The 26,576-nt window shown below is 41.4% G+C and overlaps 1 protein-coding gene across 2 annotated transcripts in view; it reads left to right on the top strand.

Moving 5' to 3' along the window:
• The window catches only part of LOC128652799 (oocyte zinc finger protein XlCOF6-like), a 147,806-nt gene extending 122,477 nt beyond the window's left edge, over positions 1–25,329 (top strand). For both annotated transcript variants that reach the window (XM_053705737.1, XM_053705738.1), the window contains exons 8-9: positions 14,412–14,525; positions 23,419–25,329. In XM_053705737.1, the coding sequence (XP_053561712.1) occupies positions 14,412–14,525; positions 23,419–25,202 (1,898 nt within the window). In that variant the 3' untranslated portion in view covers positions 25,203–25,329. The remainder of the gene's footprint in view (positions 1–14,411; positions 14,526–23,418) is intronic.
• Positions 25,330–26,576: the final 1,247 nt, after the last annotated feature.

The raw sequence follows: 26,576 nt of genomic DNA, 5'->3' as shown, positions 1-26,576 counted from the left end.
CCTATGCATTCTCTGGATATTAAATTACTTTCTTGGAAAGTTTTATTCCTTTTGGCCATCTCTTCTGCTAGAAGAGTTTCTGAGTTATCTGCTCTTTCTTGTGAATCTCCTTTTCTGATTTTTCATCAGAATAAGGCGGTTTTGCGGACTTCATTTAATTTTTTACCTAAAGTTGTGAATTCTAACAACATTAGTAGAGAAATTGTTGTCCCTTCTTTGTGTCCCTATTTTAAGAATTCTCTGGAGAGATCTTTACATTCTTTGGATGTACTTAGAGCTTTGAAATATTATGTTGAAGCTACTTAAGATTTCAGGAAGACTTCTAGTCTATTTGTTATCTTTTCTGGTTCTAGGAAAGGTCAGAAGGCTTCTGCCATTTCTTTGGCATCTTGGTTAAAGTCTTTGATTCATCATGCTTATGTGGAGTCGGGTAAATCCCCGCCTCAAAGGATTACGGCTCATTCTACTAGGTCAGTTTCTACTTCCTGGGCTTTTAAGAATGATGCTTCTGTTGATCAGATTTGCAAAGCAGCAACTTGGTCTTCTTTGCATACTTTTACTAAATTCTACCATTTTGATGTTTTTTCTTCTTCTGAAGCAGTTTTTGGTAGAAAAGTACTTCAGGCAGCTGTTTCAGTTTGATTCTTCTGCTTATAATTTCAGTTTGTTTTTTCATTATAAGATTAAAACTTTTTGTTTTGGGTTGTGGATTATTTTTTCAGCGGAATTGGCTGTCTTTATTTTATCCCTCCCTCTCTAGTGACTCTTGCGTGGAAGTTCCACATCTTGGGTATCTGCTATCCCATATGTCACTAGCTCATGGACTCTTGCCAATATGAAAGAAATGAATTTATCAGGTAAGTTCTTACATAAATTATGTTATTGTACTTACATTTGCCATGAGTCAGGTTTATGTATATTTCCCTTTGCAAAATTGGGAAACATATTTAGGAAGTTATTTTTTCTTACCTGGGGTATAGTGTTTTCTTCAAATTGACTGCTTCTTCATAAAATTTTGTGGGCAAAATTAGGCTCGCGAAGTCGCATAATGCTGATATTTATTGCGTCATTCTTGGCGCGAGAATTTTTGGCGCAAAGGTACGTCTTCGGTGATGCAAGTTCATCATTTCCGGCGTCTTAGTTGACGCCAGGTTTCCTTGCACAAGGTTGCGTCAGCCATGGCATTGTTGGCGCCAAAAAAAATTCATTTTGCGTTGTGCGTCATACTTGGCACCAAATTAATTATTTAAACCCCACTTCCTATATGCCTCTTGCCTTTTTTATGCTCAGAGGGCTATGCTGTTTGCATTTTTTTTCCATTCCTGAAACTGCCATATAAGGAAATTGATAATTTTGCTTTATATGTTGTTGTTTTTTTCTCTTACATTTGCAAGATGTCTCAATCTGATTTCTATCTATCTATCTATTGGGTTCTTGTAAAGCGCAGCTATTCACCTGTGAGGGTCTCAAGGCGCTGAGGGTTGCATGTCAGTCGAAGAGCCAGGTCTTGAGGTCTTTTCTGAACTTAGGGCGGTAGCTTGTCTATGGTGCAGCGGGAGGGTGTTCCAAGTCTTGGCTGCCAGGTGAGAGAATGATCTGCCTCCCGCTGTGGTTTTCCTGATGCGGGGGATGACTGCGAGGGCTTGGTTGGCAGATCGAAGTTGTCTGGCAGGGGTGTAGAAGGTAACGCGGTGGATCAAGTATTCGGGACCGATGTTGTGGAGGCCCTTCAATGCGTGGGTGAGAAGCTTGAAGGTTATTCTTTTGTTGATGGGGAGCCAGTGCAGGTCCCGCAGGTGTTTGGAGATGTGGCATTGACAAGGGATGTCAAGGATTAGTCTGGCTGAGGCATTCTGGATGCGCTGTAGTCTCTTTTGGAGCTTGATGGTGGTGCCGGCGTAGAGTGCTTTACCATAGTCCAGTCGGCTGCTGACAAGGGCGTGAGTGACAGTCTTCCTGGTCTCGGTTGGGATCCATTTGAAGATCTTTCGCAGCAGGTGAAGTATGTTGAAGCATGCAGAAGAAACAGCGTTGATTTGCCGGTCCATGGAGAGCGATGAGTCCAGGATGACGCCTAGATTTTGTGCATGGTCGGTGGGGGTTGGAGGGTGTCCGAGGGCTGTGGGCCACCAGGAGTTATTCCAAGCGGATGTGGTGGGACGGAGGAGGACTTCGGTCTTGTCTGCGTTCAGCTTTAGGCAGTTGTAGCTCATCCAGGTGGCGACTGCTGTAAGCTCTTCGTGGACGTTTCTCTTGGTGGTGGTGGGGTCACTGGAGAGTGAGATGATTAGCTGGGTGTCGTCGGCGTAGGAGACTATGTTGAGGTTGTGTCGTCGGGCGATGGTGGCGAGAGGGGCCATGTAGATGTTGAATAGGTTGGGGCTCAGCAAAGAGCCTTGGGGTACACCGCAGCTGATTTCTGTGGGCTTGGAGGTGAAGGGTGGGAGTCAAACTTTCTGGGTTCTGCCGGTGAGGAAGGAGGTGATCCATTCCAGGGCTTTGTCGCGTATGCCGGCATCGTGTAGTCGGTTGCGGAGGGTGAGGTGGGAGACGGTGTTGAATGCTGCTGAGAGGTCTAGGAGAATGAAGGCGGCGGTCTCTCCTCGGTCAAGTAGGGCGAGGATGTCGTCTGTGGCGGCGAAGAGGGCGGTCTCGGTGCTGTGGTTGCTCCTGATTCTGTCTCATAAACAACTGTTGGAACCCTGTTGCCTGATAACAGTTCTACCAAAGCAGAGAATGTATATGAATATAAAATATTGTATTGTTGATGCTATTCAGAAGGTTGTCTGCTATTCTGCCTTCTAATAAACATATTTTAAAACTTCTCAAAGTTGATGAAATTTCTAATGACCGACAACATACTATATTAGCCTCCTCTGACGAGGATCTATCTGATTCAGAAGATCCTACCTCAGATATTGACACTGACAAATCTACTTATCTCTTTAAGATGGAGTATATTCGTTCCTTGTTAAAAGAAGTGTTCGTTACTTTGGATATTGAGGAATCTTGTCCTCTTGATACTAAAACTAGTAAATGTTTAAATTCTGTTTATAAATCTCCTGTGGTTACTCCAGAGGTTTTTCCAGTTCCTGATGCTATTTCAGATATGATTTCAAAGGAATGCATTAGGCCTGGTTCTTCTTGTATTCCTTCTTCTAGGTTTAAAAAGTTGTGTCCTTTCCCAGCAGCTAGATTAGAGTTTTGGGGAAAAATCCCCAAGGTTGATGGGGCTATTTCTACTCTTGCCAAACGTACTACTATTCCTATGGAAGATAGTACTTCTTTTAAGGATCCTTTAGATAGGAAACTTGAATCTTATCTAAAGAAAGCTTTTTTTATTTTCTGGCTATATTCTTAGGCCTGCTATATCTATGGCTGATGTTGCAGCTCCATCAACCTTTTGCTTGGAAAGCTTAGCACAACAGGAAACAGATCCTGATTTGTCTAGCATTGTTGGCTTGCTTCAACATGCTAATCATTTTATCTGTGATGCTATTTTTGATATCATCAAAATTGATGTTAAATCTGTCTTTAGCTATTTTAGCTAGAAGAACTTTGTGGCTCAAATCTTGGAATGCTGACATGGTATCTAAGTCTAGATTACTATCTCTTTCTTTCCAAGGTAACAATTTATTTGGTTCTCAGTTGGATTCAATTATTTCAACTGTCACTGGGGGAAGGGAGTTTTTTTGCCTTAGGATAAAAGATCTAAGGGTAAATCTAAAGCTTCTATTCGTTTTCGTTCTTTTCAACAGAATAAAGAACAGAAAGCCAACCCTTCCCCCAAAGAATCTGGTTCCAATTGGAAACCTTCTTCAAGTTGAAATAAATCCAAGACTTTTAAGAAACCAAAGCCAGCCTCCAACTCTGCAAGATGGTGCGGCCCTCATTCCAGCTCAGCTGGTGGGGGCAGATTAAAATTTTTCCAAAACATTTGGGCAGATTCTGTCAAAAATCATTGGATTCAGAATATTGTCTCTCAAGGGTATCGAATAGGATTCAGAGTAAGACCTACTGTGAGAAGATTTTTTCTCTCACATGTTACAGCAAATCCAGTGAAGGCTCAGGCTTTTCTGAAGTGTGTTTCAGATCTAGAGCTTTCAGGGGTAATCATACCGGATTCCGTTTCAGGAACAGGGTCTGGGGTTTTATTCAAATCTATTCATTGTCCCAAAGAAAGAAAATTCATTCAGACCAGTTCTGGATCTGGAAATTAATAGTTTTGTAAGAGTGCCAACTTTCAAAATGTTGACTATAAGGACTATTCTGCCTTTTGTTCAGCAAGGTCATTATATGTCCACAATAGACTTACAAAATGCATATCTTCATATTCCGATTCATCCAGACCACTATCGGTTTTTGAGATTCTCTTTTCTAGACAAGCATTACCAATTTGTTGATCTTCCATTTGGCCTAGCGACAGCTCCAAGATTTTTTTTCAAAGGTTCTCGATGCCCTACTCTCTGTAATCAGAGAACAGGGTATTGCAGTGTTTCCTTATTTGAATGATATCTTAGTACTAGCTCAATATTTACATTCTGCCGAATCTCACACGAATCAACTAGTGTTGTTTCTTCAAAGACATGGTTGGAGGATTAATTTACCAAAAAGTTTCTTGATTCCTCAGGCAAATGTCACCTTTTTAGGTTTCCAGATAAATTCAGTGTCCATGACTCTGTCTCTAACAGACAAGAGACAAATGAAATTGGTTTCAGCTTGTTGAAACCTTCAGTCTCGATCATTCCCTTCAGTGGCTATGTGCATGGAAGTTTTAGGTCTCATGACTGCAGCATCGGACGCGATCCCCTTTGCTCGTTTTCATATTAGACCTTTTCAGCTTTGTATGCTGAATCAATGGTGCAGGGATTATACAAGGATATCACAATTAATATCCTTAAATCTCAACGTTCGACTCTCTGACTTGGTGGTTAGATCACCATTGTATAGTTCAAGGGGTCTCTTTTGTTCGTCCAACCTGGACTGTAATCACAACAGTAATCACAAGTCTTTCAGTTTGGGGAGCTGTCTGGGGATCTCTGAAAGCACAAGGGGTTTGGAAACCTCAAGAGGCGAGGTTACCAATCAATATTTTAGAACTCCGTGCTATTTTCAGGGCTCTTCAGGTTTGGCCTCTGTTGACGAGAGAACCATTCATTTGTTTTCAGACAGACAATATCACAACTGTGGCATATGTCAATCATCAGGGTGGGACTCGCAATCCCCTAGCTATGAAAGAAGTATCTTGGATACTTTCTTGGGCAGAATCCAGCTTTCTGCGGTACATATCCCAGGTGTGATAATAATGGCAATTGGGAAGCGGATTATAGTAGCCGTCAGACTTTACATCCTGGGGAGTGGTCTCTCCATCCAGATGTGTTTTGCCAGATTGTTCAGATGTGTGGGGTCTTCCAGAAATAGATCTGATGGCTTCCCATCTAAACAAGAAACTTCCCAGGTACTTGTCCAGGGATCCTCAGGCTGAGTCGGTGGATGTGTTAGCAGTTCTTTGGTTTTACCAACCTGCTTATATCTTTCCGCCTCTAGTTCTTCTTCCAAGAGTGATCTCCAGGATCATCATGGAACAATCTTTTTTTCTGGTAGCACCAGCATGACCTCACAGGTTTTGGTATGCGGATCTTGTCCGGATGTCCAGTTGCTAACCTTGGCCACTTCTTTTAAGACCTTCTGTCTCAAGGACCATTTTTCCATTAGGATCTCAAATCGTTAAATTTAAAGGTATGGAAATTGAATGCTTAGTGCTTAGTCATAGAGGTTTCTCTGACTCAGTGATTAATACTATGTTACAAGCTTTTAAATCTGTTTCTTGGAGGATTTATTATTGAGTTTGGAAGACTTATATTTCATGGTGTTCTTTTCATAAATTCTATTGGCATTCTTTTAGAATTCCTAGAATTTTACAGTTTCTTCAGGATGGTTTGGATAAAGGTTTGTCTGCAAGTTCTTTGTAGGGACACATCTCTGCTCTTTCTGTTTTATTTAACAGAAAGATTGCTAAGCTTCCTGATATTCACTGTTTCTCCAACATTGGTGTGTCCGGTCCACGGCTTCATCCTTACTTGTGGGATATTCTCTTCCCCTACAGGAAATGGCAAAGAGAGCACACATCAAGAGCTGTCCATATAGCCCCCCCCCCCTGGCTCCGCCCCCCAGTCATTCTCTTTGCCGCTATGAGCAAGTAGCATCTCCACGGGGATGGTAAAGAGTATGTGATGTTAGTTGTAGTTTTTTATTCTTCTATCAAGAGATTGTTATTTTAAAATAGTGCCGGTTTGTACTATTTACTCTACAACAGAAAATGAAGAAGATTTCTGTTAAAGAGGAGTATGATTTTAGCACTAGTAACTAAAATCCATTACTGTTCCCACGCAGGGCTGTTGAAACCAGAGAATTTCAGTTGGGGGGAACAGTTTGCAGGCTTATCTGCTTCAGGTATGATCAGTCATATTTCTAACAAGACATGTTAATGCTAGAAGACTGTCAGTTTTCCCTTAAGGGATAGGTAAGCCATTTTCTTAGACTCATAACAGATTAAGGCTTATAAATGGGCTCTATACTGGTTGACACTATTGTGGGCTAAATTGATTAGTTTATATCATATTTATATGGCATTTAGAGTGTGTTTGTGTAATTAAAAACACTTTGGGAACGTTTTATTCGCCTGGCAGTTGGTTAGACTACTATTCCAGTCAGAAAGGCCCCTTCACTCAGAGGAAGGAGGCCCCATTTTCGCGCCTCAATTGCGCAGTTTTCTTCCAAGGCAGTGCATGCAGCTTCATGTGAGGGGTCCTGTGGCTCAAAAAACGGACTCAGGAAGGTTTACTTCAGTGGTAAATAACTCTCAGGGAAGGTAAAAAGCAGCAGCAAGGCTGTGGCAGTGATTGTAGTGTGTTAAGATTGTTGATTTGAACAAATAGCTTCGGTTTGCTCATTTTAAGGGTTAAAGTCTTGAAACTTGGTGTGCAATATTTTCAAGGCATTAGGACACTGGGGTGCAAATTTTGTAAAAATCGGATATTGCCTTCATAGTTTTTCAAACTTGCAGAAATAAAGGGTGCCTTTTTATTATTTAAAGGGACAGTAACGGTTTTGTTTATTGCATTATTAACCTGCCAAATTCTGTCTAACATGTCTGTACCTTCAGATAGCATATGTTCTGTGTGTATAGAGGCCAAGGTGGTTCCCCCTTTAACTATTTGTGCAAAATGTGCCAGGGCGTCCAAACAAAGTCAGGACAGTGATGTCACATTTAATAGAATTGCCCAAGATGAAGATAGTGGGGATAGTTCCTCATCCTCTCCTTCTGTGTCAACACCAGTTTTGCCCGCGCAGGCGATACCTAGTACATCTAGCGCGCCAATGCTTGTTACTATGCAGCAATTAACTGCAGTAATGGATAATTCTATAGCAAATTTATTATCCAAACTGCCATCATTTCCTAGAAAGCGTGATTGCTCAGTTTTAAACACAGAGGATGAGCAAGTTGGCGCTGACGATAACTCATCTGTTGTACCCTCACATCAATCTGAATTGGCAGTGAGGGAGGGTCTGTCTGAAGGGGAAGTTTCTGATTCAGGAAAAGTTTCTCAGCAGGCAGAACCTGATATCGTGGCATTTAAATTTAAGTTAGAACATCTCCGCGCCCTGCTTAAGGAGGTGCTAACTACGCTCGATGATTGTGATTCTTTGGTAATTCCAGAGAAGCTGTGCAAAATGGACAAATTCTTAGAGGTCCCAGTGCACGCTGATGCCTTTCCGATACCCAAGAGGGTGGCGGACATAGTGACTAAGGAGTGGGAAAGGCCAGGTATACCTTTTGTTCCACCTCCTATATTCAAGAAAATGTTCCCCATTGTCGACCCCAGAAGGGACGCATGGCAAACGGTTCCTAAGGTTTAGGGGGCTGTTTCAACGCTAGCCAAGAGCACAACTATTCCTATTGAGGACAGTTGCGCTTTCAAAGATCCTATGGAGAAAAAATTGGAAGGATTGCTAAAAAAGATATTTGTCCAGCAAGGTTTCCTTCTTCAACCAATTTCGTGCATTATTCCTGTCACCACGGCAGCGTCTTTTTGGTTCGAGGAACTAGAAAATTCGCTCCAAAAGGAGACTCCATATGATGAAGTCATGGACAGAATTCACGCACTAAAGTTGGCTAATTCCTTTATTTTGGATGCCGTTTTCCAATTGGCTAAGTTAGCGGCAAAAATTTCAGGTTTTGCTATAGTGGCGCGCAGAGCGCTTTGGCTAAAATCTTGGTCGGCGGATGTGTCGTCCAAAACTAAATTGCTTAATATTCCTTTCAAGGGTAAGACCCTTTTTGGGCCGGAATTGAAAGAGATTATTTCTGATATTACTGGTGGTAAGGGCCATGCCCTCCCACAGGATAAGCCTTTCAAGGCTAAGAAAAAATCTAATTTTCGTTCCTTTCGCAATTTCAGGAACGGACCAAATCCTAACTCTTCAGCCTCTAGACAAGAAGGCAACGCTTCCCAGCCTAAACCAGCATGGAAACCATTGCAAGGCTGGAACAAGGGTAAACAGGCCAAGAAGCCTGCTGCTGCTACCAAGACAGCATGAAGGGGTAGCCCCCGATCCGGGACCGGATCTAGTAGGGGGCAGACTTTCTCTCTTTGCTCAGGCTTGGGCAAGAGATGTTCCGGATCCCTGGGCACTAGAAATAGTCTCTCAGGGGTATCTTCTAGAGTTAAAGGAACTTCCTCCAAGGGGAAGGTTCCACATGTCTCGCTTATCTTCAGACCAGATAAAGAGACAGGCATTCTTACATTGTGTAGGAGACCTATTAAAGATGGGAGTGATACACCCAGTTCCAACAGCGGAACAAGGTCTGGGTTTTTACTCAAACCTGTTCGTAGTTCCCAAAAAAGAGGGAACCTTCAGACCAATTCTGGATTTAAAAATTCTAAACAAATTCCTCAGAGTTCCATCTTTCAAAATGGAAACCATTCGGACGATTTTACCAACTATCCAGGAGGGTCAATATATGACTACCGTGGACTTAAAGGATGCGTGCCTGCATATTCCTATCCACAAAGATCATCATCAGTTCCTGAGGTTCGCCTTTCTGGACACACATTATCAGTTCGTGGCTCTTCCATTCGGTTTAGCCACTGCTCCCAGAATATTCACAAAGGTGCTAGGGTCCCTTCTAGCGGTGCTAAGGCCGAGGGGCATTGCTGTAGCACCTTACCTAGACGACATTCTAATCCAAGCGTCGTCTCTTTCCAAAGCAAGGGCTCATACAGACATTGTCTTAGCCTTTCTCAGGTCTCACGGGTGGAAGGTGAACATAGAAAAGAGTTCCCTGTCCCCGTCCACAAGGGTTCCTTTTCTGGGAACAATAATAGATTCTGTAAAAATGAAAATATTTCTGACAGAGGTCAGAAAGTTAAAGCTTCTAAACGCTTGTCAAGTTCTTCAATCTATTCCTCAGCCTTCCATAGCTCAGTGCATGGAGGTAATAGGATTAATGGTTGCAGCAATGGACGTGGTTCCTTTTGCTCTAATTCATCTAAGACCATTGCAACTGTGCATGCTCAAACAGTGGAATTGGGATTATGCAGACTTGTCTCCCCAGACTCAAGTAGACCAGGTAACCAGAGACTCACTCCGCTGGTGGTTGACTCAGGATCACCTGTCTCAGGGAATGAGTTTCCGCAGACCAGAGTGGGTCATCGTCACGACCGACGCCAGTCTCTTAGGCTGGGGCGCGGTCTGGGACTCCCTGAAAGCTCAGGGTCTATGGTCTCAGGAAGAGTCTCTTCTCCCGATAAACATTTTGGAACTGAGAGCGATATTCAATGCGCTCCTGGCTTGGCCTCAACTAGCGGAGGCCAGATTCATAAGATTTCAGTCGGACAACATGACGACTGTAGCGTACATCAATCATCAGGGGGGAACAAAGAGTTCCTTGGAGATGAGAGAGGTATCCAAGATCATCAAATGGGCGGAGGATCACTCCTGCCATCTATCTGCAATTCACATCCCAGGAGTAGACAACTGGGAGGCGGATTATTTGAGTCGTCAGACTTTCCATCCGGGGGAGTGGGAACTCCACCCGGAGGTCTTTGCCCAGTTAACTCAACTATGGGGCACTCCAGATATGAATCTGATGGCGTCTCGTCAGAACTACGAGGTTCCTCGATACGGGTCCAGATCCAGGGATCCCAAGGCGATACTAGTGGATGCATTGGTGGCGCCTTGGTCGTTCAATCTAGCTTATGTGTTTCCACCGTTCCCTCTCCTTCCCAGGCTTGTAGCCAGGATCAAACAGGAGAAGGCCTTGGTGATTCTGATAGCTCCTGCGTGGCCACGCAGGACTTGGTATGCAGACCTGGTGAATATGTCATCGGCTCCACCATGGAAGCTACCTTTGACACAGGATCTTCTAGTACAAGGTCCATTCGAACATCCAAATCTAGTCTCTCTGCAACTGACTGCTTGGAAATTGAACGCTTGATTCTATCTAAGCGTGAGTTTTCAGATTCGGTTATAGATACTCTGATTCAGGCCAGGAAGCCTGTAACTAGGAAAATTTACCATAAGATATGGAAAAAATATATCTGTTGGTGCGACTCCAAGGGGATACTCTTGGAGTAAAATTAAAATTCTGAGGATACTTTCCTTTCTCCAAGAGGGTTTGGATAAAGGTTTGTCAGCTAGTTCTCTAAAAGGACAGATATCTGCTCTGTCTGTTTTGTTGCACAAACGTCTGGCAGCAGTGCCAGATGTACAGGTGTTTGTACAGGCTTTAGTCAGAATCAAGCCTGTCTACAGACCTTTGACTCCTCCATGGAGTCTAAATTTAGTTCTTTCAGTTTTTCAAGGGGTTCCGTTTGAACCTTTGCATTCCATAGATATTAAGTACTATCTTGGAAAGTTCTGTTTTTAGTTGCTATTTCTTCTGCTAGAAGAGTTTCTGAATTATCTGCTTTGCAGTGTACTCCTCCCTATCTGGTATTTCATGCAGATAAGGTAGTTTTACGTACCAAACCTGGTTTTCTTCCTAAAGTTCCCAACAGGAATATTAACCAGGAAATAGTTGTTCCTTCCCTATGTCCGAATCCAGTTTCGAAGAAGGAACGTTTGTTACACAACCTAGATGTGGTCTGTGCTTTGAAATTCTATTTAGAAGCAACAAAGGATTTCAGACAAACTTCATCCTTGTTTGTCGTGTATTCTGGTAAGAGGAGAGGGCAGAAAGCTACTGCTACCTCTCTTTCTTTTTGGCTGAAAAGCATCATCCGATTGGCTTATGAGACTGCCGGACGGCAGCCTCCTGAACGAATTACAGCTCATTCTACTAGAGCTGTGGCTTCCACATGGGCCTTCAAGAACGAGGCTTCTGTTGATCAGATCTGTAAGGCAGCGACTTGGTCTTCTCTGCATACTTTTGCCAAATTTTACAAATTTGATACTTATGCTTCTTCGGAGGCTATTTTTGGGAGAAAGGTTTTGCAAGCCGTGGTGCCTTCCGTTTAGGTAACCTGATTTGCTCCCTCCCTTCATCCGTGTCCTAAAGCTTTGGTATTGGTTCCCACAAGTAAGGATGAAGCCGTGGACCGGACACACCAATGTTGGAGAAAACAGAATTTATGTTTACCTGATAAATTTCTTTCTCCAACGGTGTGTCCGGTCCACGGCCCGCCCTGGTTTTTAATCAGGTTTGAACAATTTCTTTCTTTATACACTACAGTCACCACGGCACCCTATAGTTTCTCCTTTTTCTCCTAACCGTCGGTCGAATGACTGGGGGGCGGAGCCAGAGGGGGGGCTATATGGACAGCTCTTGCTGTGTGCTCTCTTTGCCATTTCCTGTAGGGGAAGAGAATATCCCACAAGTAAGGATGAAGCCGTGGACCGGACACACCGTTGGAGAAATAAATTTATCAGGTAAACATAAATTCTGTTTTTGTACAGGTTTTGGTTCGTATCATGCCTGTCATTAAATCAATCTCTCCTCCTTGGAGTCTTAATTTGGTTTTGAAGGCTTTACAGGCTCCTCCTTTTGAGCCAATGCATTCTTTGGATATTAAAATGCTTTCTTGGAAGGTGTTGTTCCTTTTGGCTATCTCTTCTGCTAGAAGAGTTTCCGAATTATCTGACCTTTCTTGTGAGTCTCCTTTTCTGATTTTCCATCAGGATAAGGCAGTCTTGCGGACTTCATTTAAATTTCTTCCTAAATTTGTTTATTCTAACAACATTAATAGGGAAATTGATGTTCCCTCTTTGTGTCCTAATCCTAAGAATTCTTTGGAAAGATTCCTTACATTCTCTGGATGTTGTAAGAGCTTTGAAATATTATGTTGAAGCTACTAAAGATTTCAGGAAGACTTCTAGTCTATTTGTTATCTTTTCTTGTTCTAGGAAAGGTCAAAAAGCTTCTGCCATTTCCTTGGTATCTTGGTTGAAGCTTTTGATTCATCAGGCTTATTTGGAGTCGGGTCAAGCCCCACCTCAGAGAATCACAGCTCAATCTACTACATCAGTCTCCACTTCGTGGGCTTTTAAGAATGAAGCTTTAGTTGATCAGATTTGCAAAGCAGCAAGTTGGTCTTCTTTGCATACATTTACTAAATTCTACCGTTTTGATGTATTTGCCTCTTCGGAAGCAGCTTTTGGTAGAAAAGTTCTTCAGCCAGCTATTTCAGTTTGATTTCTCTGCTTATGTTTTAATTTTTTCTTTTCAATTATGAGAAAAACTTTTTTTTTTGCATGTGGATTAAATTTTTTAAGCGGAAAATGGCTGTTTTTATTTTTATCCCTCCCTCTCTAGAGACTCTTGTGTGGAGTACCACATCTTGGGTATTACTACCCCATACGTTGCTAGCTCATGGACTCTTGCCAATTACATGAAAGAAAACATAATTTATGTAAGAACTTACCTGATAAATTCATTTCTTTCATATTGGAAGAGTCCATGAGACCCATCCTTTTTATGGTCGTTATGATATTTTGTATAAAGCACAATTGTATTTCCAGTTCCTTTATTGATGCTTTTTACTCCTTTTTCTATCACCCCACTACTTGGCTATTCGTTAAACTGAATTGTGGGTGTGGTGAGGGGTATATTTATAGGTATTTTGAGGTTTGGGAAACTTTGCCCCTCCTGGTAGGATTGTATATCCCATACGTCACAAGCCCATGGACTCTTGCCAATATGAAAGAAATGAATTTATCAGGTAAGTTCTTACATAAATTATGTTTTTATTCTGGAATATAGAGAATCATGGTAAAAAAAAGTATGAGAGAGAAAAGGAGGAGACTGAGTATTTCCCAGACTGACAATAGCACTAAATACTCAAACTGTTTTATGGTAAAGTTATAAAACTAGTTCATGGGATATAAAAGCTAAATCTGCTTTATTTGTACTGGTGAAGATAACACTGATATAGTGAAAGTTGAGATAACAGAAGATCCGTGTGTGAGGCGTCAGCTAGAAGCATCAGATGTGGTAACCAGTGGCGGTATCAGCCTAGGTGAATGTGCATGTGTGTTGTGTCTGAGGCACACAGCAGACAGGCGAGTGTGCACATATGTTGTGCCTGAGGGATGTAGGTCACAGGTAAGTGTCCATATTGTGTCTGAGATATAAGGGTAGCATGAGTGTTATGTGTGAGGTACGTGGTTTACAGGTGAGTGTGCGCATATATTGTGTGTGAGGTACGTGGGTTACAGGTGAGTGTGCGCATATATTGTGTGTGAGGTACGTGGGTTACAGGTGAGTGTGCGCATATATTGTGTGTGAGGTATGTGGGTTATAGGTGAATGTGCACATATATTGTGTGTGAGGTATGTGGGTTACAGGTGAGTGTGCGCATATATTGTGTGTGAGGTACGTGGGTTACAGGGGAGAGTACACATATATTGTGTGTGAGGTACGTGGGTTACAGGGGAGAGTGCACATATATTGTGTGAGGTATGTGGGTTATAGGTGAGTGTGCACATATATTGTGTGTGAGGTACGTGGGTTACAGGTGAGTGTGCACATATATTGTGTGTGAGGTATGTGGGTTACAGAGGAGAGTGCACATATATTGTGTGTGAGGTACGTGGGTTACAGGTGAGTGTGCACATATATTGTGTGTGAGGTACGTGGGTTACAGGTGAGTGTGCACATATATTGTGTGTGAGGTACGTGGGTTACAGGTGAATGTGCACATATATTGTGTGTGAGGTATATATGAGTTACAGGTGAGAGTGCATCATTAGTGTAATAGTTTACAGTACTAAATAATTATTTTGTTTGCACATAGTAATTTTTGGGTCATCACTTGATTTTTATTTATATATAATGAGAGATAAATTTAATACTTTCCAACAGTACTACAAACAATTTATACATATGCACGTCTATTCTTATTGTACAGGCCATATGGATGTGACCCCTTTAGATGGCTCAGAAGTTGAGCACAGAGGAGAACCGTATGTGTGTGATAACATGAAGACTAAGGAAGATGAAGTTCCTATAAATACGGCTACAGGTGATTAGCATTAATTAGCACATTATCCGCCAATTTTCCCTGTACATCAGCAGTGGTTCACATACCCCCAAACATCCACCAGATATAATATTATTATTATTATTATTATTTCTCTTACAAGGTGTATCCAGTCCACGGATTCATCCTTACTTGTGGGATATTCTCATTCCCTACAGGAAGTGGCAAAGAGAGCACACAGCAGAGCTGTCCATATAGCTCCCCCTCAGGCTCCGCCCCCCCAGTCATTCTCTTTGCCGCTCTAACAAGTAGCATCTCCACGGGAGGGTAAAGTGAATGTGGTGTTAGATTTGTAGTTTTTATTTCTTCAATCAAGAGTTTATTTTTAAATAGTGCCGGTTTGTACTATTTACTCTGTGGCAGAAAGTGATGAAGATTTCTGCTGAGAGGAAAACGATTTTAGCATGTTGTAACTAAAATCCATTGCTGTTCCCGCACAGGACTGGGGAGTACCAGAAAACTTCAGTTGGGGGGAACAGTTTGCAGGCTTAACTGCTATAAGGTATGTTTCAGTCATTTTATTCTAGTCAAGACTTAGTAATGCTAGAAGACTGACAAGAATCCCCATGTGGGAAAGGTAAGCCATATTCTGAAACTTAGTATAGAAGGAAGGCTTATTTAAAAGGGCTCAAAACACTGGTGGACACTGTTAAGGGGCAATCGATTATTTTATAACAAAAATCTGATCTTTTTACAAGTTTTTATTACATTTGGAACGTTTTATGGGGTTTATTCCACATGGCATATATTTAGACACCTATTTAGGCTTGTGAAGGCCCCACAACTCCAGAGTGGAGAGGGAGGGGGCCTAAATTTCGCGCCTCAATTGCGCAGTTGTTATTACAGACAGCTTCATGCAGCTTCACGTGGAGGGTCCAAAGATTACTTGAGGACTTCATAGAGGCTTATTTTCTATCAAAACTAATCCCCAAGGAAGGTAGGGCCACAGCAGATTGCTGTGGCATGGTGCTGTAGTTTGCTAACCGGTTGCCAGCTTTACTTTGCTCCGGTTTGGCCATTAAGGGGTTAATTGACTTGAAATTCACTGTGCAATCATTTCAAAGCATTAGGATCATATGGTGAAAATTTTATAAAGATTGGGTTATTTTTTGAGATTTAGTAAAAAAGTGTGCACTTTTAATTTAAAGGCACAGTATGGATTTTTCAAAAATTGGATTTTTCTGTATTTGAGTGCTGTCTAAGTCTGTTTAAAATGTCTGAGCCTACAGATAGACGTTGCTCTATGTGTTTAGTGGCCAGGGTGGAACCCCCTTTACATTTGTGTTTTAAGTGTGCTAGTGGGTCTAAGCATTTTAAAGATCACGATGTTACACTTATAAATGTATCCCAAGATGATTCTTTGACAGAAGGTAATGAGGATAGCCCACCTTCCTCTCCCCATGTGTCGACACCAGTTACGCCCGCGCAAGCGATGCCTAGTACCTCTAGCGCATTAGCCCCTATTACATTACAACAATTAGCAGCAGTCATGGATAATTCCCTTGCGGCTTTTCTATCCAAACTGCCAGTTTTTCCTAAAAAGCGTGATAGCTCAGTTTTAAGAACAGAGGATGAGCAATCAGAAGCTTTGGATGATTTATCCGTTGTACCCTCACAACACTCTGAAGTGGCAGTGAGGGATGGTCTGTCCGATGGAGAAATTTCTGACACAGGAAAGGTTTCTCAGCGGGCAGAATCAGATTCCTTAGCATTTAAATTTAAGCTGGAACACCTCCGCGTGCTGCTTAAGGAGGTATTAGCTACGCTGGATGATTTCGACGCCATGGTGGTCCCAGAGAAATTGTGTAAAATGGACAAATATCTAGAAGTCCCTGTATACACTGATGCGTTTCCGATCCCGAAGAGGGTGGCGGATATTGTGGATAGGGAGTGGGAGAGACCAGGTGTACCCTTTGTTCCCCCCCTATCTTTAAGAAAATGTTCCCCATAACTGATCCCAGGCGGGACGCATGGCAGACGGTCCCTAAGGTAGAGGGGGCAGTTTCAACACTAGCCAAGCGCACAACCATACCAATTGAAGACAGTTGTGCTTTCAAAGATCCTATGGATAAAAAATTAGAAGGTTTACTAAAGAAAATATTTGTTCAACAGGGTTTCCTTCTCCAACCTATTGCCAGCATTATTCCTGTAACTACTGCAGCGGCTTTCTGGTTTGAGGCGCTGGAGGAGTCGCTCCAGACGGAGACCTCATATGATGAAATTATGGATAGAATTAAGGCTCTAAAGCTGGCTAATTCTTTTATCACAGATGCCGGTTTCCAATTAGCTAAGTTAGCGGCGAAAAATTCTGGTTTTGCCATCATGGCGCGCAGAGCGCTTTGGCTTAAATCATGGTCGGCCGATGTGTCGTCTAAGACTAAGTTACTGAATATTCCTTTCAAGGGAAAGACCCTTTTCGGGCCCGAGTTGAAAGAAATTATTTCGGATATCACTGGGGGAAAAGGGCCATGCCCTCCCGCAAGATAGGCCTTTTAAGGCTAAAAGCAAGGCTAATTTTCGTTCCTTTCGCAACTTCAGGAGCAGTCCTGCTTAAACCTCTGCGACCACAAAGCAAGAGGGTAACTCTTCACAGTCCACGGCAACCTGGAAGCCTCTGCAGGGCTGGAACAAGGGTAAACAGGCCAAGAAGCCTGCAGCTGCTACTAAGACAGCATGAAGGGGTAGCCCCCGATCCGGGACCGGATCTGGTAGGGGGCAGACTCTCCCTCTTTGCTCAGGCATGGGCAAGAGATGTTCCCGATCCCTGGGCATTAGAGATAGTTGCTCAGGGTTATCTTCTAGAATTCAAAGACTCTCCTCCAAGGGGAAGGTTCCACATTTCTCGTCTGTCTACAGACACGACAAAGAAAGAGGCGTTCTTACGCTGTGTAGAAGATCTACTCAAGATGGGAGTGATATATCCAGTCCCAATTACAGAACAGGGACTGGGTTTTTACTCAAACCTGTTTGTTGTTCCCAAAAAGGAAGAAACTTTCAGACCAATCCTGGATCTAAAAATTCTAAACAAATTCCTCAGAGTTCCATCTTTCAAGATGGAGACCATTCGGACAATCTTACCGATGATCCAGGAAGGTCAATATATGACTACCGTGGATCTAAAGGATGCGTACCTTCATATTCCTATCCACAAAGATCACCATCAGTTCCTAAGGTTCGCTTTTCTGGACAAGCATTACCAGTTCGTGGCCCTTCCCGTCGGGTTGGCCACCGCTCCAAGAATTTTCACAAAGGTGCTAGGGTCCCTTTTAGCGGTACTAAGACCGCGGGGCATTGCAGTAGCACCCTATCTGGACGACATCTTAATACAGGCGTCGTCTTTTCTCAGAGCCAAGGCTCATACGGATATTGTTCTGGCCTTTCTAAGGTCTCACGGGTGGAAGGTGAACACTGAAAAAAGTTCTCTGTCCCCGCTCACAAGGGTTCCCTTCCTGGGAACATTAATAGACTCGGTAGAAATGAAAATATTTCTGACGGAAGTCAGAAGGTTAAAGCTTCTAAGCACTTGCCAAGCTCTTCATTCCATTCTTCGGCCATCTGTAGCTCAGTGCATGGAGGTAATCGGATTAATGGTAGCAGCAATGGACATAGTCCCTTTTGCTCGAATTCATCTCAGGCCACTACAATTGTGCATGCTCAAACAGTGGAATGGGGATTATGCAGATTTGTCTCCTCAAATCCAACTGGACCAGGAAACCAGAGATTCTCTTCTCTGGTGGTTGTTTCAGGATCACCTGTCTCAGGGAATGTGCTTCCGCAGACCGGAGTGGATCATTGTAACGACCGACGCAAGTCTGTTAGGCTGGAGCGCGGTCTCAGGAAGAGTCTCTTCTCCCGATAAACATTTTGGAACTGAGAGCGATATTCAACACGCTCCAAGCATGGCCTCAACTAGCTGCGGCCAAATTCATCAGATTTCAGTCGGACAACATCACAACTGTAGCGTACATCAATCATCAGGGAGGAACAAAGAGCTCCCTAGCGATGAAGGAAGTAACCAAGATTATCAAATGGGCGGAGGATCACTCCTGCCACCTATCTGCAATTCACATCCCAGGAGTAGACAACTGGGAGGTGGATTTTCTAAGTCGCCAGACTTTTCACCTGGGGGAGTGGGAACTCCACCCGGAGGTTTTTGCTCAGCTGACCCAGCTATGGGGCATTCCAGAATTGGATCTGATGGCGTCCCGTCAGAACACCAAACTTCCTCTTTACGGATCCAGGTCCAGGGACCCCAAGGCGGCACTGATAGATGCTCTAGTAGCGCCTTGGTCCTTCAATCTGGCTTATGTCTTTCCACCGTTCCCCCTTCTCCCTCGACTGGTAGCCAGGATCAAACAGGAGAAGGCTTCGGTAATTCTGATAGCGCCTGCGTGGCCACGCAGGACTTGGTATGCAGACCTAGTGGACATGTCATCTGTTCCACCTTGGACACTGCCATCGAGGCAGGATCTTCTAATTCAAGGTCCATTCAAGCATCCAAATCTAGCTTCTCTGCAACTGACTGCTTGGAGATTGAACGCTTAATTCTCTCTAAGCGTGGGTTCTCTGAATCGGTCATAGATACTCTGATCCAGGCTAGAAAGCCTGTCACCAGGAAGATTTACCATAAGATATGGCGGAAATATCTTTGTTGGTGTGAATCCAAGGGTTACTCGTGGAGTAAGATTAGGATTCCCAGGATATTGTCTTTTCTCCAAGAAGGATTGGAGAAAGGTTTGTCAGCTAGTTCCTTAAAGGGACAGATATCTGCTCTGTCTATCCTGTTACACAAGCGTCTGGCAGAAGTACCTGACGTTCAAGCGTTTGCACAGGCTTTAGTCAGAATCAAGCCTGTCTATAAACCTGTGGCTCCGCCATGGAGTTTGAATCTAGTTCTTTCAGTTCTTCAAGGGGTTCCGTTTGAACCTTTACATTCCATAGACATTAAGTTATTATCTTGGAAAGTTTTGTTTTTGGTAGCTATCTCTTCTGCTCGAAGAGTTTCAGAATTATCTGCCTTACAGTGTGATTCACCTTACCTGGTTTTCCACGCAGATAAGGTAGTTTTGCGTACCAAGCCTGGTTTTCTTCCTAATGTTGTTTCTAACAAGAATATTAACCAGGAAATAGTTCCTTCTCTGTGTCCTAATCCATCTTCGAAGAAGGAACGTCTTTTACACAATCTTTATGTAGTTCGTGCTTTAAAGTTCTATTTACAAGCAACTAAGGATTTCAGACAAACATCTTCCTTATTTGTTATCTATTCTGGTAAGAGGAGGGGTCAGAAAGCGACTGCTTACCTCTCTTTCCTTTTGGCTGAAAAGCATCATCCGTTTGGCCTATGAGACTGCTGGCTAGCAGCCTCCTGAAAGAATTACTGCTCATTCTACCAGAGCAGTGGCTTCCACATGGGCTTTCAAAAATGAGGCTTCTGTTGAACAGATTTGTTAGGCAGCGACTTGGTCTTCACTGCATACTTTTGCCAAATTTTACAAATTCGATACTTTTGCTTCTTCAGAGGCTATTTTTGGGAGAAAGGTTTTGCAAGCAGTGGTGCCTTCCGTTTAAGGTACCTGTCTTGTTCCCTCCCTTCATCCGTGTCCTAAAGCTTTGGTATTGGTATCCCACAAGTAAAGGATGAATCCGTGGACTGGATACACCTTGCAAGAGAAAACAGAATTTATGCTTACCTGATAAATTACTTTCTCTTGCGGTGTATCCAGTCCACGGCCCGCCCTGGCATTTAAGTCTGGTAAAAAAAAATTTGTTTAAACTACAGTCACCACTGCACCCTATGGTTTCTCCTTTTTCTTCCTAACCTTTGGTCGAATGACTGGGGGGTGGAGCTAGAGGGGAAGCTATATGGACAGCTCTGCTGTGTGCTCTCTTTGCCACTTCCTGTAGGGAATGAGAATATCCCACAAGTAAAGGATGAATCCGTGGACTGGATACACCGCAAGAGAAAGTAATTTATCAGGTAAGCATAAATTCTGTTTTTTCCAGTTCCTCTTTTTGAATGCTTTTTTACTCCCCTTTGCCCCCTCCTGGTAGGAATGTATATCCCATACGTCACTAGCTCATGGACTCTTGCCACTATGAAAGAAATTTATTTATCAGGTAAGTTCTTACATAAATTATGTTTTCATTTTATATAGGTGGTGAGAGTCCACAAGCTTGTTACTGATGGGATATACATTCCTACCAGGAGGGAGGAAAAATGGTGAAGCATGATGTGCTTGATTCTTCAGTGAAAGGTGCTTCTAAGCATATTGAAGCCCAGTTACTCTCTAAGTACAGTGTTTGAGGGATGTGAAGGGAGTATTGCCTGATGACACTGTTTTCCTATATGCATCCTTAGTCTCGTTCACTCCCTTCAGTGGCTATGTGAATAAAAGTACTAGGTCTCTTAATTTTCATTTGCTGAATTTAATATGAGACCTCTTCAACTGTATGTATGGCGTCAATAACACAAGGTTTATTTCCAGCTATATCAAAAGATATTTTAGATTCCAATACAAACCAGTCTCTGATTTGGTGGCTGAATAATTAATTTGATATTCATGAGGCTTCTTACACGTATCTGATCTGTGATTTCCACAGATACAAATTGTCTGGTTGGAGAGCAGTTTTTGGGTCTCTGACAGCACAGGGTTTGGGATCCTCACAGGTGAGGTTGCCAATCAGTTATAGAACTCTGCAATTTTCAGGACCCTTCAAGCTTGGCCTCTGTTAAAAAGGGAGTCTTATCTCCATTTCCAGACAGACAATGTTACAGTAGTAACTTCTGTCAACCATCACTGGGGAACTCGCAGTTTCCTAGCTATGAAAGAAGTATCTCACATACTTTCTTGGGCAGAATCCAATTCCTATCTAATCACTGCGATACAATTGGGAAGCAGATAATCTCAGCTGGCAATCTCTACATCCATCTGTATTCTGTCAAATTGTACAGATATGGGGTTCTCCAGAGATAGATCTGATGTCTGAACAAGAACCTTCCCAGGTACCTATCCAGGTCCAGGGATCCTCAGGCGGAAATGATGGACGTTCTAGCAGTTCCCTGGTCTTACCAGCCTGCTTACATTTTTACACCTCTGGTTCTTCTTCCAAGAATGATATCAAAGATCATAATGGAACAATCTTATGTGTTTCTAATAGCACCAGCGTGACCTCACAGGATTTGGTATGCAGACCTTGTCCGAATGTCCAGTTGCCAGCCTTGGCCTCTTCCTCTAAGACCAGACTTTCTGTCTCAAGGCCTGTACTTCCATCTCAAAACTTTAAATTTGATGGCATGGAAAGTGAACGTTTAATCCTCAGTCATAGAGGTTTCTCTGACTCCGTGATTAAGATTCAGACCCGTACGCCTGTTTCAATGAAAATTTACCACAAGGTTTGGAAAACCAATATTTATTGGTGTTCTGCACATGATTATTCCTCACATTTCTTTCTGTTCCACGGGATTCTCCAGTTCCTTCAGGATGGTTTGGATAAGGGTTTCTGTTTTATTTCAAAGACAGATTGCTAATCTTCCTGATATTTACTGTTTTGTCCAGGCTTTGATTCAAATTAAACCTGTTATTAAATCTATTTCTCCTCCTTGGAGTCTTACGGCCAGATTACGAGTTTTGAGCGCTATAGGGAAAGTAACATCCGCAGTTTTTTTCAGCGGTATAGTACTCCCTATAGAGCTGGTATTACGAGTTTTAAAAAACCCGGTGTTTGTGGGCGATATGGCAACTTAGAGCTCCATACCGCACCCAAATACCGGCGCAGCTATGAGCTGCTTTTACGTGCTCGTGCACAATTTCCACATAGATTTCAGTGGGGAGAGACGGCTAAAAAAAAGCCAAACACCTGCAAAAACAGAACGTAAAGCTCCGTAACGCAGCCCCATTAAAGTCTATGGGGAAAAAAAATGTACGTTTACACCCAACACCCTAACATAAACCCGGAGTCTAAACCCTTAATCTGCTGCTCCTAACATCACCACCACCTGCATTAAGTTATTAACCCCTAATCTACTGCGTCTAACATCATGACTACCTACATTCGTTATTAACGCCTAATCTGCCGCCCCCAACGTCATTGCTACCTAACTACAATTATTAACCCCTAATCTGCTGCTCCTAACATTGTCACTATACTAAAGTTATTAACCCCTAACGTAACCCTGACATTAACACCCACTAACTTTAAAATAATTTAAATAATTACAAATAAATATTACTATTAATAGATAAATTATTCCTATTTAAAACTAAATACTTACCTGTAAAATAAAACATAAGCTAGCTACAATATAATCATTGTATTATAGCTATTTTAGGCTTTATTTTTATTTCACATGTAAGTTTGTATTTATTTTAACTAGGTAGATTAATTATTAAATAGTTTATTCACTATTTATCAACTACCTAGTTAAAACAAATACAAATTTACCTGTAAAATAAAACCCTAACCTGTCTTACAATTACACCTAACATTACACTACAATTAAATAAATTAATTAAAATTATCTAAATTACAAAAAACACTAAATTGCACAAAATAAAAAAAGAAATTATCATAGGCTTACAAAATTAGCATATGAGCTTACCTAGGTTACCTTTCAACTAAATACCAAGATAACAAAGCCAAGTTGATGCTAAAAGTAAAAGTTGTTTATAATTACATGCCCTATCTGAATCATGAAAGTTTAATTTGGACTTTACTATCCCTTTTAAGTCTTAGCATGAAGCTGGAGAAAGATGTAGGGGTCATAGCCTCCCCCTTACTCTTGTGGTAGACACTCATTTAGAACAGTTAAGTCTCCTCAAATTATAATTGTGTCATCAATAACTAACATTAATCCCATTGTATTTCTTATCAACAGGTGAATTTACGAACTGCAGTAATCATTCTCCTAGTCATGGTGAAAGTACAGATACTACTTTCAATATTCTTCAAAATCCAAGAGCCAATGTGGGAAATGTATGTTCTGAATATGGCACATGTTTTTCCAGGAATCCAAATCTTCTAAGAGTGAAAATTGATACAGGAGAGAAGGCATTTTCATGTTCTGAATGTGGGAAGTGTTTTACTGACAAATCAACTCTACATAAACATCAGAAAATTCATACAGGAGAGAGAGAATTTTCATGTTCTGACTGTGGGAAAGGTTTTGCCATGAAATCATATCTTATTAGACATCAGAAAAATCATACTGGAGAGAAAGCATTTTCATGTTCTGAATGTGGGAAAGGTTTTACCATGAAATCATTTCTTATTAGACATCAGAAAATTCATACAGGAGAGAAAGCTTTTTCATGTTCTGAATGTGGGAAATGCTTTACTCAGAAATCACATCTTAATGTACATCAGAGAATTCATACAGGAGAGAAAGCTTTTTCATGTTCTGAATGTGGGAAAAATTTTACTGTGAAATCAAATCTTAAAGCACATCAGAAAAATCATACTGGAGAGAAAGCATTTTCTTGTTCTGAATGTGGGAAATGTTTTACCACGAAATCAGATTTTCTTAAACATCAGAAAATTCATACAGGAGAGAAAGCTTTTTCATGTTCTGAATGTGGGAAATATTTTACTCAGAAATCACATCTTAACACGCATAAGAGATGTCATACAGGAGTAAAATCTTTTTCATGCTCTATTTGTGGGAAGTGTTTCACTGACAAATCAACTCTAAATAAACATCAGAAAATTCATACAGGAGAGAAAGCATTTTCATGTTCTGACTGTGGGAAATGTTTTATCGTTAAATCAAGTCTTATTTTACATATGAAAATTCATACAGGAAAGAAATCTTTTTCATGTTCTGACTGTGGGAAATGTTTTACTGTGAAATCAAGGTTTATTACACATCAGAAAATTCATACAGGAGAGAAAGCATTTTCATGTTCTGAATGTGGGAAATGTTTTACTGTGAAATCGACTCTTAATGCGCATCAGAAAATTCATACAGGAGAGAAAGCTTTTTCATGTTCTGAATGTGGGAAGCGTTTTACTTACAAATCAAATCTAATTAATCATATGAAAATTCATACAGGAGAGAAAGCATTTTCATGTTCTCAATGTGGGAAATGTTTTACCATGAAATCAAGTCTTCTTTCCCATCAGAAAATTCATACAGGAGAGAAATCATTTTCCTGTTCTGAATGTGGGAAATGTTTTACTCAATTATCACATCGTAATGCACATCAGAGATTTCATACAGGAGAGAAAGCTTTTTCATGTACTGAATGTGGGAAATGTTTTACAATGAAATCAGATCTTAAAAAACATCAGAAAATTCATACAGGAGAGAAAGCATTTTCATGTTCTGACTGTGGGAAGTGTTTTACTTACAAATCAAATCTAATTAATCATCTGAAAATTCATACAGGAGAGAAAGCATTTTCATGTTCTCAATGTGGGACATGTTTTACCATGAAATCAAGTCTTATTTTACATCTGAAAATTCATAAAGGAGAGAAAGCATTTTCATGTTCTGACTGTGGGAAGCGTTTTACTTACAAATCAAACCTAATTAATCATCTGAAAATTCATACAGGAGAGAAAGCATTTTCTTGTTCTCAATGTGGGAAATGTTGTATCACGAAAACAAGTCTTATTTCCCATCAGAAAATTCATACTGGAGAAAAAGTGTTTTCATGTTAGGGGAAGTATTAGTTTCACCTGTGTGGGCCTAAACTATAGAATTAGCTCAGGAACTTCTGAAGCTTGCTGCATTATTTTTCTCTGTTAAAGTAAGCTTCTCTGTTTAAGTAAAGAGTTTAAAAACCAAGGAAGTTTTTCAATTGTTTACTGGGTAAGGGGGGGGGGCACAGTTTAAACTTATATTGAATTGTTTTTATTTAAGCTTGCTTTTTAACGGTTTTCTTTTTTACCCCCTATTTTCTTGTGTGTGTGTGTAATTAGGGGAGGGGTTAGTTTCACCTGTTTGGGCCTAAGTTCTAAATTTAGCTCCGTAGCCCTGGGAGAGAGTTTGCTGCATTTATTTATTCTGTTATAGTAAGTTTCTCTGTTTAAGTAAAGAGTTTCCAAACCAAGTGAGTTTTTGCCAAATAATAGATTGGAGTAACCAAGGGTGAATATAAATAAAAGTAATTTGTCTTCCAGACCCATTAAATAAAAGAGTTTGCTGTCTTCCAGGAGTGCATGTTAGGCATATTGTCAAACTTATGGATACACTGTAAGAGGGATCTGGGTCTGATCCTATAGTCATGGTGCATATTGGCACTAATGAAGGAATCAGCAGGAAATGGAGTGTCCTAAAAATGACTTAAGGTAGTTAGGTAGCAAGCTTAAAGCAAGGACCTCCAAGGTAATATTTTCAGAGATGTTACCAGTGCCATGTGCTAACTTAGTAAGGCAGAAGTAGCTACGGTCAGTATTTTATGGTTAAAACCATGGTGTAAAAATTAGGGGTTTGACTTTTTAGAACTAATTTTTCACTAAGGTACAATTTGTACAGTAGGGATGGATTGCACCTAAATGACATGGGTGCAGGTGTTTTGGGGAGAGGATACTAGCACGCTTAGGGAATCTTTTAAACTTGGCAAATGGGAAGGGTCAGTCCAAGCATAATAGAACACAGACGGATCAGTCTGTAAATATGTGACATCTACAATATCTCAAGGAAGAGATGACAGAAGGGTACACTTAGGAAATGTCACATTAGAAAGTTCAGAAGAAAGTGCACCAAGTAGCAGCAGAAGGCATATGAAAATTAAATGAATGGCAGGAAATGCAAGAAGCATGATGGGTAAAATTGCTCCTAGTTGCAGAAGAGGACTATAATATCATTACAACTGAAACTTAGTGGTATGATTCACATGACTGGCAGTTAACTTAGAGGGTAATACTTTTTTTTAGAATAGACAGGAGTAATAAAAGAGGTGGAGGAATCTGCATGTATATTAAACCTAACCTTAAACCTATAATAAGGGAAGATATTTATGATGATACAGGTGACAATGTAAAGACTCTAGGTTGAAATATGGAGTGGGAAAGAATCCTAAAAAAAATATT

Source organism: Bombina bombina, chromosome 3, assembly GCF_027579735.1.
Source record: "Bombina bombina isolate aBomBom1 chromosome 3, aBomBom1.pri, whole genome shotgun sequence".
Classification (NCBI taxonomy): domain Eukaryota; kingdom Metazoa; phylum Chordata; class Amphibia; order Anura; family Bombinatoridae; genus Bombina; species Bombina bombina.
The sequence above is the reverse complement of the archived record's forward strand: the minus strand, read 5'-3'. Positions and strand labels throughout refer to the sequence as shown.